This window comes from Geotrypetes seraphini, chromosome 2 (assembly GCF_902459505.1).
Source record: "Geotrypetes seraphini chromosome 2, aGeoSer1.1, whole genome shotgun sequence".
NCBI lineage: Eukaryota > Metazoa > Chordata > Amphibia > Gymnophiona > Dermophiidae > Geotrypetes > Geotrypetes seraphini.
In genome coordinates, this window is record NC_047085.1 from 427636783 (window position 1) to 427652654 (window position 15872).

The window sequence follows — 15872 nt, forward strand, 5'->3', positions numbered from 1 at the left end:
AATACATATATGTATTGGCAGCATGCATATCAGGAGAAGCTATTTTACCAAAGGAAACTTTCAAACAAAGAGTGACATCACTCAAGGCTTTGTACTAGAGAATGACACGCTGGCTGTTACCTGCGGTTAGCCGCTGGTAGCCGTGGGAAACCCGCCAAAACGGTGGGTGGGGGAGTGCTCACTGCGGGTACGGGGCAAGGCCATCCACCGCCCCTTGGAGTGGTGAATGACCTTGTCCCTGCAGTTAAGGGAGGGAACACACGCGGTCACCGATCGCATGTGGCCCCCTCCCTCCTTCCTACCTACACGAATCTATCTATCTATCTCCCTTCCTCCCCTTACCTTCATGGTGCATTTTGAGTAACTTGTTCAAAGCCGTCCGAGCCTTCATTCAGTTGTGTGCGTCTGTGGGCAGAAGCTTCTCCTCTGATGCAACTTACGCTACTGCTTGCAGGCTCCGACGGCTTTGAACAAGTTACTCAAAATGCTCCGTAAAGGTAAGGGGGAGGGAGATAGATAGATTAGGTTAGGTAGGAAGGAGGGAGGAGGCTGCGCGAGGGGTGCCAAAGGGCGGTGAGGTGGCGAGAGGAAAGGGTGGTGGAGGAAAGTGTCAGAGATCGCAGCAGGTGCCTTCTGAGAACAATGAGGTTGTTTGTATTATCTTTTCCTTCCTACATAATGTGAAGGAATCATTTCCATATGTAACTTTGTTACAAAGGACAACTGTCTTGGGGCAAGGGAGGGAAAGCTGTTACTTGCAATGCAGAAGGTTGTGGAACAGAAAGCACAGTTACTTACCGTAATAGGTGTTATCCAGGGACAGCAGGCAGCTATTCTCATATGTGGGTGACGTCATCTACGGAGCGCAGATGCAGACAGCCTCGCAAGCAGACTTGCTTGTAGAAAACTTCAGAAGTTTCGAGTCTGCTGCACCACGCATGCACGAGTGCCTTCCCACCCAGCACAGGGTGCATCTCCTCAATTCAGATAGCTTGCAGAGAACTAAACTAAACTAAAGTAAGCCTTAAGTTTATATACCGCATCTTCTTCATGGAAGTGGAGCTCGGCACGGTTTACAAAGCTTAAAAATATAAGAATCCAAACAGGAGAGGTGGGTGGGTTGTGAGAATAGCTGCCTGCTGTCCCTGGATAACACCTGTTACGGTAAGTAACTGTGCTTCATCCCAGGACAAGCAGGCAGCCTATTCTCACATATGGGTGACCTCCAAGCTAACCAGAATGGTATGGTGGGAGTGTTGGCAACTTAGGAGAATACATTTTGTAATACTCTCTGGCCAAAATGGCCATCCTGTCTGGAGAAAACATCCAGACAGGTGAAAGTATGAACCAAGGACCAGGTGGCAGCTTTACAAATGTCCTCAATAGGAGTGGATCTGAGGAAAGCTACTGAAGCTGCCATGGCTCTGACTTGTGGGCTGTGACTCGACTCTGAAGATGCAGTCCAGCCTGGGCATAGCAGAAAGAGATACAAGCAGCTATCCAGTTGGAGATGGTACGCTTAGAAATTGGATGTCCCAACTTGTTTGGATCGAAGGAGACAAAAAGTTGAGGAGCAGATCTGTGTGGTTTGGTGCGTTCTAAGTAGAAGGCCAAAGTCCATTTACAGTCCAGAGTATGAAGAGCTGATTCTCCAGGATGAGAATGAGGTCTTGGAAAAAACACTGGAAGTACAATGAGATGAAATTCTGAAACCACTTTAGGTAAGAATTTAGGATGAGTATGGCGGACCACCTTGTCATGATGGAAAACTGAAAGGTGGATCAGCAACTAAAGCTTGCAGCTCACTGACTCTTCGAGCAGATATGAGAGCAATGAGAAACACCACTTTCCAAGTGAGATATTTCAGAAAAGCTGTAGCAATTGGTTCAAAAGGAGGCTTCATCAGTTGAGCAAAAGGAGGCTTCATCAGTTGGGATCATTGAGATCCCAAACCACTGGAGGCGGTTTAAGAGGAGGTTTGACAATGAAAAGTCCTTTCATAAATTTGGAAACCTCCGGATGAACAGAAAGGGGTTTCCCTTCGATAGGATGATGGAAAGACGCAATTGCACTAAAATGGATTCGAATGGATGTAGACTTGAAGCCAGAGGTAGATAAGTGCAGAAGATAATCCAAGATGGAAGACAAGGAGGCATCTCGAGGCTCCTTCTTATGAGAGATGCACCACGTAGAAAATCTAGTCCATTTTTGGTGATAGCATTGTCTAATGGCAGGCTTTCTGGAAGCCTTTAAAATGTTTCGAACAGGTTGAGAAAACTGAAGAGGAGTTATATTGAGAGGTACCAAGCTGTCAAGTGTAGAGGCTGCAGGTTGAGATGAAGCAGAGATCCTTGACTCTGTGTAAGCAAAGACAGAAAACTGCTGCTGCTGAGTTGACATAGAAGGAAGTACTAAGGTTATCTGGGCCACCGAGGAGCTATCAGAATCATGGTGGCATGATCGTTCTTGAGCTTGACAAGAGTCTTGAGAATGAGAGGGAATGCATACAGGAAGAGATTCATCCATTCCAACAGAAAAGCATCTGCCTTGAGGCGATGAGGAAAGTATATCCTGGAGCAGAACTGAGGCAGTTTGTGGTTGTGGGGAGATGCAAAGAGATCTATCTGAGGAGTTCCCCACTGAGAAAAAATGTGATGAAGAGGCGAGGAATTGAGTGCCCGTTTGTGAAGTTCCAGAAGACGACTCAACTTGTCCGCCAGACAGTTTTTCTCTCTTTGAATATAGACAGCTTTCAGGAAGGTATTGTGAAGGATTGCCCAATCTCAAACCTTCAGAGCTTCTTGGCAAAGAGGGAGAGATCCTGTTCCTCCCTGTTTGTTGACATAGTACATGGCGACTTGGTTGTCTGTCTGAATGAGGACTACCTAGTCGTGAAGATGTTAAAAAGCTTTGAGAGCATTGAAGATTTCTCTGAGTTCCAATAGACTGATATGACACTGACGATCCGTGCAGGACCAATGGTCTTGAGTATGGAGACCGTCGAGGTGAGCCCCCCAAACGTAGGTTGAGGAATCTGTCGTGAGGGCCTTCTGATGAGGAGGTGTCTGAAACAGTAAACCTCTGGAGAGATTGGAAGAGAGCATCCACCAGTGGAGAGACTGTCTCAACGAAGGAGTGACTGTAATGTGTCGAGAAAGTGGTTCGCAAGTCTGCGTTCACTGAGATGCCAGGGTCCACTGAGGAATTCTGAGGTGAAGTCTGGCAAAAGGAGTCACGTGAATGGTCGAGGCCATGTGAATGAGTAATGAAGAAAGGGAAGACACTTTGTGACACAGCTGAAGAAGAGCATTCAGACGCTGCTGAGTAAGGAATGCTCTGAGCCGAATAGTGTCCAGAATAGCTCTGATAAACTGTACATTCTGAGAGGGCTGAAGGTGGGATTTGGGAAAGTTGATTTCAAATTCCAAGCTTTGTAGGAATCACGTAGTCCGTTGGGTCAGTACAATAACCCCCTGAGATAAAGAATCTTTGATGAGCCAGTCATCTAGGTAGGGGAATACCTGAAGACCATAGTTTGTTAGAGCTGCTGCTACCACAACTAAGCTCTTGGTGAACATTCTGGGAGATGAAGCCAGGCCGAAGTGTAGCACTCTCTATTGAAAATGCAGATTCCCCACCCAAAATCTGAGGTACTGACGGGAGGCTGGATGAATGGGAATGAGAGTGTGAGCATAAGCCTCCTTGAGATCTAAAGAACATATCCAATTGTTCTGATCTAGAAGGGGATAAAGGGATGCCAGGGACAACATGTGAAATTTTTCTTTGACCAAAAATTTGTTGAGAGCCCTGAGATCCAGTATAGGTTGCAGATCGTCCATCTTCTTCAGAACTAGGAAGTAACGGGAGTAAAAACCCCTGCTTTGCTGTTCCAAGGGAAATTCCCCGAAGGCACGGAGATGAAGCAGAGCTTGAGCTTCCTGAAGAAGAACAGCGGTCTGAGATGGATTGGAACGATACTCTCTTGGAGGAAGCTCTGGTGGAATCTGAGTGAAATGAAGAGAGTATCCTTCCCTGATTATTGACAGCATAAGAACATAAGAATTGCCACTGTTGGGTCAGACTAGTATTCCATTGCGTCCAGCAGTCCGCTCATGTGGCGGCCGCCAAATCAAAGACCAATGCTCTAACTGACACCAGCCCTACCTGGTTCAGCAGGAACTTGTCCAACCTTGTATTGAATCCCTGGAGGGTGTTTTCCAGTTTTCTACCACTCTCTGGGTGAAGAAGAACTTCCTTATGTTTGTACAGAATCTATCCCCTTTTAACTTTAGAGTGCCCTCTTGTTCTCTCTACCTTGGAGAGGGTGAACAACCTGTCTTTATCTACTAAGTCTATTCCCTTCATTATCTTGAATGTTTCGATCATGTCCCCTCTTTTCAAGGGAGAATAGGCCCAGCTTCTCTAATCTCACACTGTACAGCAACCCCTTAACCATTTTAGTCGCTCTTCTCTGGACCCTTTCGAGTAGTACCATGTCCTTCTTCATGTACAGTGACTAATGCTGGACGCAGTATTCCAGGTGAGGGCATACCATGGCCCGGTACAGCAGCATGATAACCTTCTCCAATCTGTTTGGGATCCCCTTCTTAATCATTCCTAGCATTTTGTTCACCCTTTACGCCTCCGCCGCACATTGCACAGACGGCTTCATTGACTTGTTGACCAGTACTCCCAAGTCTCTTTCTTGGGGGGGTCTCTCCAAGTACCGTCCCGGACATCTTGTATTCGTGTATGGGATTTTTGATACCGACATGCAATAACTTACAGTTATTACATTACATTACATTAGTGATTTCTATTCCGCTTGTACCTTGCGGTTCAAAGCGGATTACATAAGAAGAAGCTGGACATTTCCAGGAGGGTACATGACGTTTAGGGTAAGACATAGTAACAGAATGAGTATAGTCTTAGTAACATTGGATGAAAGTAGTTATATTACATTACATATCAAATCTTTTCCAGGCGTTGGTAGGTAATATGATTTTTTTTTTTTTTTTTGGTCAGTTGAGGGTATGGTGCCAGGGAGTGGGTAAACCTGGTCGGTGTACGTGGAAGAGGAGAGTGATTAGGTGTTTTGAATATGCTTTTTGAAAAGTAGTGTTTTGATTTCTTTACGGAATGCTTTGAAGTCAGATGTTGAGGTTAACAATCTGGTTATGGAGGGTTCGAGTTTTGCTGCATGTGTTGCTATGAGGTTATCATAAAGCTTTTTGCGATGAGTGCCGTTGAGTGGTGGGTATGAGATGGTGTCAGTGTTCTTCTTATTCTGGGTGGAAGGTTACGGTTTAGACGATCGATTAGATAGGCAGGTGCTGTACCGTTGAGTACTTTGAAGATTAGACAGTATAGTTTGAATTGGATTCTGGCTCTAATCGGTAGCCAATGTGAGTCTAGGTAGGCGTTAGTTATGTGGTCATATTTTTCGAGGGAATAGATTAGTCTGAGAGCTGTGTTCTGAATGGTCTGTAGTTTTTTGATCATTTTTGTAGGACATGGTAGATATAGGATATTGCAGTAGTCCACAAGTCCTAGTACCAGGGATTGAACAATGATCCTGTAGTGTTCTTTGTCGAAGAATTTTCTTATTTTTCTTAAGTTGCGCATTGTGAAGAATGCTTTTTGGGTAGTTTTGTTGATTTGAGTCTGCATAGTGCAGCATCTATCTATCAGCACTCCCAGGATTTTGAGGGAGGTCTGGATTGGGTATTTGATAGTTTTAATTTCCAGGTCTGTTATGGATGGGATTTTGTCCGTTTCAAGCATTAAGAATTTGGTTTTGTCCGAGTTTAGTTTTAATTTGTGGTTTGTCATCCATTTTTCTACTTCATCCAGTATTGTTTCCAAGTGTCCAGTTGCGGAGTTGTCTTGGGTTTCGATGGGGAGGAGGATAGTTATGTCGTCTGCATAACTGAAGGATGTTACATTTAGGTTGTCTAGAGTGGTACCAAGGGAAGAGATGTAGAGGTTGAATAGAATGGGTGAAAGTGGAGATCCCTGAGGGACTCCACATGGATTAGACCATTTGTTGGATTTCGTATTGTTTATCTTAACTCTGTAAGTTCTTGTTTTAAGGTATCCTTGGAACCAGTTGTACACCACCCCTGAGATCCCTATTGCATCAAGTATCTGGAGTAGTATGGTATGATCAACTAGATCAAAGGCTGCGGAGAGATCTAGTTGGATAATTAGGATCCTGTGACCTTTACTGAGGTGTTGTCGGGCTATGTCCAGTAGTGTTGCTAGTAGTGTTTCCGTGCTGTGGTAAGATCTAAATCCTGATTGGGATGAGTGAAGTATATTGTGGTCAGCTAAGTAGTTAGAGAGGTATTGAGCCACAAGTCCTTCAATCAGCTTGACATAGAGTGGGATCGAAGCGATCGGTCTATAGTTGGTAGGTGTGTCTACTGGACCTTTTTGGTCTTTCAGTATGGGTGTGATTATGATCTCTCCTAGATCTTGTGGGAATTGGCCTTCTATGAGAGTGCTTTGTATCCACTGCATGAGGCTGGTTTTGAATTTAGGGGAGGCATTTGTGAGTAGATACGATGGGCAGTGGTTCAAGTCGCATGAGGTGTGGCTGTATTTTTTATATAGTCGGTTCAGTTCAGGCCATTGTAGAGTTGGGAAGGTGGCCCATGTTCTGTCTGCTGTTATGGCTTCTTCTGTTGTGGGGGTAGTTATTAACTCGTTGAGTATGGTGGTTGGATTGTTGAAGGTAGTTCTGATTTTGATGAACCTCATTTGCCATGTCACTGCCCATTTCTCGAGCATGGTTATGTCGTGTTGCAGATCTTCACAATCCCCCTGCGTCTTTACTACTGTGAATAGCTTCGTATTGTCTGCAAATTTGATCACCTCACTGGTCGTACCCATTTCCAGATCGTTTATGAATATGTTGAAGAGCACGGGTCCAAGCACCGAGCCCGTGTGGCACCCCATTGGTGACATGCTTCCAATCCAAGTATTGTCCATTTACCCCCACTCTCTGTTTCCTATCCGCTAGCCAGTTTTTATTCCACGTGAGTATTTCACCTTCTATTCTATGGCTCTCAATTTTCCAAAGAAGCTGTTCATGCGGAACCTTGTTGGACGCCTTCTGAAAATCCAGATATACAATGTCGACCGGGTCACCCATGTCTATCTGCCTCTTTACTCCCTCGAAGAAGTGCAGCAAATTTGTCAAGCAAGATCGTCCTTTACTGAAGCCATGCTGACTGGTCCTCATTAGATTGTGTCCGTCAAGGTGATCAATGATGCGGTCTTTTATCAATGCCTCTACCATCTTTCCCGGTACCGAGGTCAGATTCACCGGTCTGTAGTTTCCTGGATCTCCCCTCAAACCTTTTTTGAGGATCGGTGTAACATTTGCCATCTTCCAGTCTTCCGGAATCTTTCCCGATTTGATCAACAGATTGGCTATTAGTTGAAGCAGTTCAGCTATAGTCCCTTTCAATTCCTTAATGACCCTTGGATGGATGCCATCCGGTCCTGGGGATTTTTCACTCTTAAACCTATCAATCTGCCTGCATACTTCTTCTACACTGACCGTCAACCTTGTCAGTTTCCAATCTTCGCCTCCAGCGTATAGCCTGTTGGGTTCCGGTATGTTGTGTATATCCTCTTTGGTAAATACAGATGCAAAAAATGTGTTCAGTTTATCGGTGATGGCTTTGTCCTCCTTTAGCATTCCCTTTATTCCACAATCATCCAGTGGTTCCATCGCTTCCTTCGTTGGTCAGTTCCCCTTAATATATGGAAAGAACGGCTTGAAGTTTTTTGCGTACTTGGCTATTTTTTCCTCGTAGTCTCTTTTGGCCCCTTTTACCACTTTATGGCACCTGCATTGATGCTATTTGTGCTTTTTCCAGTTTTCGTCCGTTTTTGACCTTTTCCATGCCTTAAACGATGTTTTCTTGTCTCTGATCGCTTCCTTCACTGCTACAGTGAGCCACACTGGTTCCTTGTTCTTTTTCCTCTTGGATCCCTTGTTGACAAGCAGTATATATAGATTTTGTGCCTTGGTGACTGTGTCCTTAAAAAGGGACCAAGCGTTTTTACAGTGCTTATTCTCTTCTTAATCTTCTTCCCCACCATGAGTCTCATCCCTTCATAATTCCCTTTTCGTAAGTTCAGCGCCATGGCAGTCGTTCTGGACTGATGTTTCGCCCCTGCGCCCAGGTCGAAGCGTATCATGTTGTGATCGCTGTTTCCCAGCATCCCTTCTACTTCTACACCTTGTACCGGTCCTCGCAGTCCATTTAGAATTAAGTCCAGAATTGCATTTCCTCTTGTGTTTTCCTTGACAAGTTGTTCCAGGAAGCAATCGCCTACAGCATCCAGGAATTTGGTCTCCCTAGTGCAGCCGGAGATGCCTAGGTTCCAGTCTATCCCCGGATAGTTGAAGTCACCCATGATAACTGTGTTACCTCCCTTGCAGTTGCGTTCAATTTCGTCTGTCAATTCTCCATCAATTTCTTCAGACTGACCTGGGGGTCGGTAGTAGATGCTGATCTTCATTTTCAGTCCATTTGTTCCCGGAATTTTGACCCATAGAGACTCTAACTTATCTGTCTGTTGTGGCATGTTCTCTCCAGTAGATTAATTTCCCTCTTTGATGTATATGGCAATGCCCCCACCTTTTTGAGCCACTCTGTCTCTGTGGTATAGTTCGTATCCTGGTAGCACAGTGTCCTAGACGTTTTCCTCAGTCCACCATGTCTCCATGATGCCGATGATGTCCACATTATCTTTTTGTGCCATAGCTTCCAATTCACCCATCTTATTCCTTAGTCTCCTTGTGTTCGTGTACATACACTTGAATTTGCGGCCTGTTCCTTTCTTGCATTTCCTTCCCTCTTGTGTCCCTTTCGATCTGTTTTGCCTGTGATCCGGTGAGTCTTCCCCTTTATTTTCCTGCACGGTATCCTCTGGGTATACCAGTTTCTGAACCATTGACTCTCTCGGTCAACTGTCCCCTACTTCCTAGTTTAAAAACTTCTCAATTTCTCAAAGATTGGATATAATGGACTCCCACTGATGGTAAAAATGATGGAGATGACCTCCTATGGGGGGAGGAGAGGACAGAGGCAGAACGATGGAGGTTATGCTTTGTGTGAGTCAGTCAAAAAGGCTGAGCAGCCTTGGTTGCAGAAGGCTGAAGTTTCTGTTGCTTCTGCTGCTGTTGTTTCTTGGGAGGTGCTCGAGTGTAAGGAGCTGCCCTTGGAGGATAACGCCTCTGATAGGATGGAAGAGGTCGAGAAGGCTTTGCAGGAGCTTGCTTAGGCTTCAGTCTGACAATAGAAGGAAAAGATTTTTCATGTTCAGACAACTTCTTAGTGGCGACCTCTATGGATTCATCAAAGAGGTCATTGCCCTCGCAAGGAATCCTGAAGATTGGGGTCCATATCGATGGTGAGAAGCTAGGCCAGACGGCGCATCGCTACCGAGAATGCAGTGATCCTCGAGGAAAGTTGAAAGGCATCATAAGATGACTGGAGAAGATGCAACCTGAGTTGTGCCAAGGTAGCAGTGACTTGCTGAAACTCTAAAAGTTTATGCTGACCCAGGTCTTTAGAGAAACAAGGGAGTGTATCAATCAAGTACTTGAAATAAGTAGTTAAAATAAAATTATAATTTAAAATCCTGGAGGCCATCATCGAATTTTGATAAAAACGATGGCCAAACTTGTCCATGGTCCTACCCTCTCTTCCAGGAGGTACGGTGGCATAGACCCTGGAAGGATGGGTCCTCTTCAATGAAGATTCCACAAGAAGGGATTGGTGAGATAGGTGTGAATTCTCAAAGCCCTTACAATGTAGAGTTCTACACCTCAATTCCAACTTGCCTGGAACAGCAGGAATAGCATAAGAAGTCTCGAGGTTTAGTTCGAAAGTTTGAGTCTGTTAAGAGGAAGCTTGAGAAACTCTGCAGGAGGCCGAGGCATACTCATTTCCTCTAAATACTCCTTAGAGTACTTAGAACCAGCGTCCAATTTAAGATCCAGATCCTCAGGCATTTGCTGGAGGAAGGAGGAAAAGGACAATTGATCCGCCAAAACGTAGCCTCGAGAGGGACTCGAAGACCTTGATGCAGCTTGAGTGGAAAACGAGGTGGGTGGCCTCTCTGGAGTATTGGTATCCCAATGAATAGACAGACTGGGACAAGGCATTGGAATCAGCCGAGTCCTCAGGTTCTGCTATTGGTGTCCTCGATCGAGGTGTTGGAGGCCTTGAGGAGCTGGAAAGCCTGGACTAGGAAGGCTTCTCTCTGGAAGAGAACCTGCGCCTTGATGAATGTCTCAATGAGGGCCTCGGTGATGAGGGACTGGTGATGAGAGTGCTGCCTGGAACCAGGTCTCATACAGACTTCGCCCTGTGTCTCGAAACGGGCAATGCCTGTGGTGAGGATATAGGGTTGGAAGCTGTAGATCAAAACCCCATAGATTCAGTGGTTTGGATTGAGGAATCTTGAAGCACTCCCCTTGTATGGGGTGTGAAGATTCTCATCGAGACACTCGCAAAGACTGGACTCCTTGCATAGAGTGTGTAGATTCAGTTCGAGGCAGGGCTGTATTTGCTCAGTAACTGAACAAATTCACGCTCTAAAATGGTCTAGATAGTAGCCTGCAATTGTGGATCCGAGTCTGAAACTGGACCACTTGCTGAGGTGGCAGAGGAAGCATGTTTCAACTTGGAGTGATGCTTGGGTAGCTTGAGGACTACCACTGGAACCGTCTGCTTAGGCACCTGACCTGAGGGAAGCTCAGGAGAAGACTTGGGAGATTTACTTGAGGTCAAGGATGATCCAAATGAGGAAGGTCTGATGAGACTCGAGGTCGGAGTAGTGGAGGCAGGAGGACATCCCGCTGCAGGGTTGACCGAGTCAGAGGTCAAGGGTGTAGCAGGAGTGTCCATACTGAAAATCTTCTCCACTTAAACTCGACGATGTTTGAGGGCTCGAGGTTGAATGGTAGCACAGTGAATGCACAACTATGGGCAATGGTCAGGCACCAGACACTGAAGGCACCAGCGGTGTGGGTCAGTGAGGGAGATTGCACGCTGGTACTGGCTACACTTCTTGATGCCCATGACCGGCCGGGACATAGAAGGGAAGATAGCCGCCGCAAAGTCGAAGCCTGTAGGCTGAGGGCGCGCGACAGGCCCTGCCAGTCAGTCAACAAAAAAATTAACTTTTATTTTTTTTACAATAACTAAAAGAAAAGCACAGCGATCTGGTAATAAAGAAAATAAAACATGAACCGCGGTGAAGAGAAGGTACGAAGCGAACTAAGTTCAGCGCAGAGCGTCAAAGACGTACTTCTCGGCTCCGCGGAAAACTGAGAACTGAGGCGACGTGCCCTGTGCTGGGCAGGAAGGCACTTGCACATGCGGGGTGCGGCAGACTCGAAATTTCTGAAGTTTTCTACAAGCAAGTCTGCTTGCGAGGCTGTCCACATCCGTGCTCCGTGGATGATGTCACCCACATGTGAGAATAGGCTGCTTGCTTGTCCTGGGATAAAAGATAGTTCAATCAATTCCAAACATACTCTGACGCTGAAGGAGGGTGGAGAGGAGCAGACAGTGGGGAGAAGACGCTGAAGGGAAATGGGGAAGAAGACGCAGAAGGGAAATGGGGAAGACAAGAGTGGGGAGAAGACGCTGAGGGGAAATGGGGAACAGAGAGTGGGGAGAAGACGCTGGAAGGGAAGACGACAGAGATGCCAGACTATGGGGGGAGCGGAGGGAAGAAGATGGGTGCCAGACCAATTGGGGGGTGGAGGGAGAGATGGAAGGGAGAAACACAGTAAAAGAGCAAATGGAAGATGCAGAGAGAAGACAGACAGTGGATGAAAGAAATTGAATGAGAAGATGAGGAAAGCAGAAACCAGACAACAAAGGTAGAAAAAAAAATTATATTTATTTTCTTTTTTTGCTTTAGGATAAAGTAGTATATTAGTTGTGTTTATAAAAATTTATAAACAAAGCCCTGCCAGCTGAACATCTCTTTTGATTTATAAGGAAGGAATAAGCTAAATATTGCAGTACTGAGGCTTGTATGGATGCTGCAGGGATAGTAGTTGCGGGGACAGTGGTTGTGGGGATGGGGACAGATTTTTTCCCCGTGTCATTCTCTACTTTGTACATCTAAATAGGATAACATATATGCAGCGACTTTGCTATTTTAAGTGGCACTACTTTCAAGGATATGTGGCACATTTTATCAAACTACACATCTGAGGGGAGCCAATTAAGAAGCTAAGCTCCGAAAAAACTTTTGACATTTTGAGCTGTTTTTGAATTCCTGAGATGTAAGTACTGTTTCCCCCTCAAGCTCTCCTCTAAACCTCAGATATACATGCTAATATGGAAATTTCCACAGCGTACACTGTGCATGTACTACCATTGTAAAATATAAAATACACACATAGTTTGAAGGGTGGCCACACCACATCCAGAACAAATACTCTGCTACTTCCATGCACGAGTAGCATCTTTTCTAAAATCACTACGTCATTCATATGCCGATTTCTATGTATAAATGAGCTTAAGATGTGTAAATGGTGCCTAACCCTTTGCCTCCACAATTTCCAGAAATAAGAACAAGGCCCCCAATCACTAAGGGCTTCTTTTACGAAGCCGCATTAGCGGCTTTATCACATGCAACTTTTTATCACGCGCTAACCCCCGCACTAGCCGAAAAACTACCGCCTGCTCAAGAGGAGGCGGTAGCGGCCGGCAGTTTAGTGAGTGCTATTACACGCGTTAAACCACTAATGCGGCTTCATAAAAGGAGCCCTAAATTGCATGCTCACTGTAGTGTTATGATGTCTTCTCTTACCAGAATATTCCACCTGATTAAGAACAAGATGGGACTAAAGTCTCAGATCCAAAATGTTAACAATGGTCAATTGTTCATGTCGGGTCCATAAGCAGTATTAAAAAGTTACATGTTTGAACTTCTGTAGCTTTTTTTTATTTTTTTCACATAAAAGGATTGAGTTTGGACTTTTGTATTATAAATTGATTGCTCTAACAGAATTCATTAAAAAAAAAAAAATCATTTCTTGTTCCTGAAGTCTTTACCGTATTTTCACGCAGATAACGCGCACCCGTGTATAACGCGCACACGGGTATAGCGCGCAGAAACCACGATATTATGTATAAAAACTTTTGTATACCGCGCTCACGGGTATAACGCGCATGCTGCCCGACTGTCCTTTCGCCCGCCCCGACTCTCCTCTGGCCACCCCGACTCTCCTTTCGCCCTCCCCGACTCTCCGTGCGCTGTCCCGACTCTCCGTTTACCCGCCCTGCCCTCCCCCCCCCCCCGGCAGGACCACTCGCACCCCCACCCCGAAGGACCGCCGACTCCCCGACAATATCGGGCCAGAAGGGAGCCCAAACCCTCCTGGCCACGGCGACCCCCTACCCCCACCCCGCACTACATTACGGGCAGGAGGGATCCCAGGCCCTCCTGCCCTCGACGCAAACCCCCCTCCCTCCAACGACCGCCCCCCCCAAGAACCTCCAACCGCCCCTCATAAATGCTTTTATTAGAAGCTTATGGCTTGCCCACTAAATATCCTCCCTTCTGGAAGACACAGCATAGAGTCTAATAAGAGCCCACGAGATACAAAAGTTTTTCTACATAGTTCCCACCCCGCCCAACGCCCGATTCACCCCCCCAGCAGGACCGCTCGCACCCCCACCCCGAACGACCGCTCGCACGCGCTCCCACCCGCACCCGCGATCGGAGCAAGAGGGAGCCCAAGCCCTCTTGCCCGGCCGACTCCCCACACAATATCGGGCCAGGAGGGAGCCCAAACCCTCCTGGCCACGGCGACCCCCTACCCCCACCCCGCACTACATTACGGGCAGGAGGGATCCCAGGCCCTCTTGCCCTCGACGCAAACCCCCCTCCCTCCAACGACCGCCCCCCCCAAGAACCTCCGACTGCCCCCCCAGCCGACCCGCGACCCCCCTGGCCGACCCCCACGACACCCCCACCCCCCTTCCCCGTACCTTTGGTAGTTGGCCGGACAGACGGGAGCCAAACCCGCCTGTCCGGCAGGCAGCCAACGACGGAATGAGGCCGGATTGGCCCATCCGTCCCAAAGCTCCGCCTACTGGTGGGGCCTAAGGCGCGTGCCTGGGGGCACTGGTGGGCCCATGTGCCTCAGGCCGTGCCCCCAGGTGGGACCTAAGGCTCCAGGGCCTATTCTGATTGGCCCACGCGCCTTAGGCCCCACCAGTAGGCGGAGCTTTGGGACGGATGGGCCAATCCGGCCTCATTCCGTCGTTGGCTGCCTGCCGGACAGGCGGGTTTGGCTCCCGTCTGTCCGGCCAACTACCAAAGGTACGGGGGAGTGGGGTGGGGGTGTCGTGGGGGTCGGCCAGGGGGGTCGCGGGTCGGCTGGGGGGGCGGTCGGAGGCTCTTGGGGGGGGGGCGGTCGTTGGAGGGAGGGGGGTTTGCGTCGAGGGCAGGAGGGCCTGGGATCCCTCCTGCCCGTAATATAGTGCGGGGTGGGGGTAGGGGGTCGCCGTGGCCAGGAGGGTTTGGGCTCCCTCCTGGCCCGATATTGTCGGGGAGTCGGCCGGGCAAGAGGGCTTGGGCTCCCTCTTGCTCCGATCGCGGGTGCGGGTGGGAGCGCGTGCGAGTGGTCGTTCGGGGTGGGGGTGCGAGCGGTCCTGCTGGGGGGGGTGAATCGGGCGTCGGGCGGGGTGGGAACTATGTAGAAAAACTTTTGTATACCGCGCTCACGCGTATAACGCACGAGGGGTATGCGCGGTAGGTAAAAACGCGTATAACGCGCGCGTTATATGCGTGAAAATACGGTAGTCACCTTTTTCCAGAGTTGGTCACATAGTAAAAATCTTTGCTTGCCACAAAGCAAAACCAGAACTGGTCTAACCTGTCTCCAGAGCTGCTGTTTGGTTAACTTTTAGCATAAGAAAATGGCATTATTAAACTCTAATGGTTCACTGGGTAACTCCTTGCAAAAAAAAAAAAAAGAGAAGACATGGATGATTTCAAGATGAGAAATCAAATTAACAATGCATTGGAACAATAATCACTTCAGAGCAAAGGAATTACTGTACAGTAACCATAAATACAGTAGGACTCACAGGCTTCTTGCCATCCTCGTTGTAACTGTCTATAGCTGGCACTCTCTCAAGTAACATGAATATGTGGGCTGCTGACAACTTGGCTTTAGCATAGTCTGGTGCAAATGAACTGGTCTGTCCCAGTGCCATTGCACCAAATACAATAGCTGAAAATACCCTGGAAAAAATGAAACAAGACAGTGCATAAGAACTCAGTGAAGAGGAATTTTGTATTCTTTATTTTGCTGTTATGTGTATCTCAAACAAGGTGGTCTGTTTTATCTCCCTTATATGCAACACAATACATGGTCTGTCATTATAGAGGATCTCTCTAGGCTGGTGCATCTTCTGCCAGTCTCCACTAGCAGTGAGGGACTGAGCACTAAAGCACTAAACACCATGGTAGGCAAATCTACTGCTGTGTCTGAAAGTGGCACAGACCCAGCAGGTTCTTCAAATACTGCAGAGCAGCTTGCTCAACTTTTGATTTTATCACTTCATAGTAAAGTTAAAGGGAAAATAAAATAATACTCGCAATAACAAAACAAGCAGGCATTCAGTTTAAAAAATATCTAACTATATATACTGTATTTTTAAAAACTCTACAGCCCTTACTGAATATTTAAGATCTCCATAATTCATAATTATACCATATATTTGCAGGCATGGTTTAATAGGAGCAGCCTATGTATGACAATTTATTTTGCATCCTGTTGGATACTAAGGGGCTCATTTTCCAAAAAGAAA

At 47.0% G+C, this 15872-nt stretch overlaps 1 protein-coding gene across 1 annotated transcript in view; it reads right to left on the reverse strand.

Moving 5' to 3' along the window:
* The window catches only part of ABCB1 (ATP binding cassette subfamily B member 1), a 356266-nt gene that overhangs the window by 22562 nt on the left and 317832 nt on the right, over positions 1 to 15872 (reverse strand). Inside the window, exon 24 of the mRNA XM_033931220.1 lies at positions 15147 to 15303. Within this exon, the coding sequence (XP_033787111.1) occupies positions 15147 to 15303 (157 nt within the window). The remainder of the gene's footprint in view (positions 1 to 15146; positions 15304 to 15872) is intronic.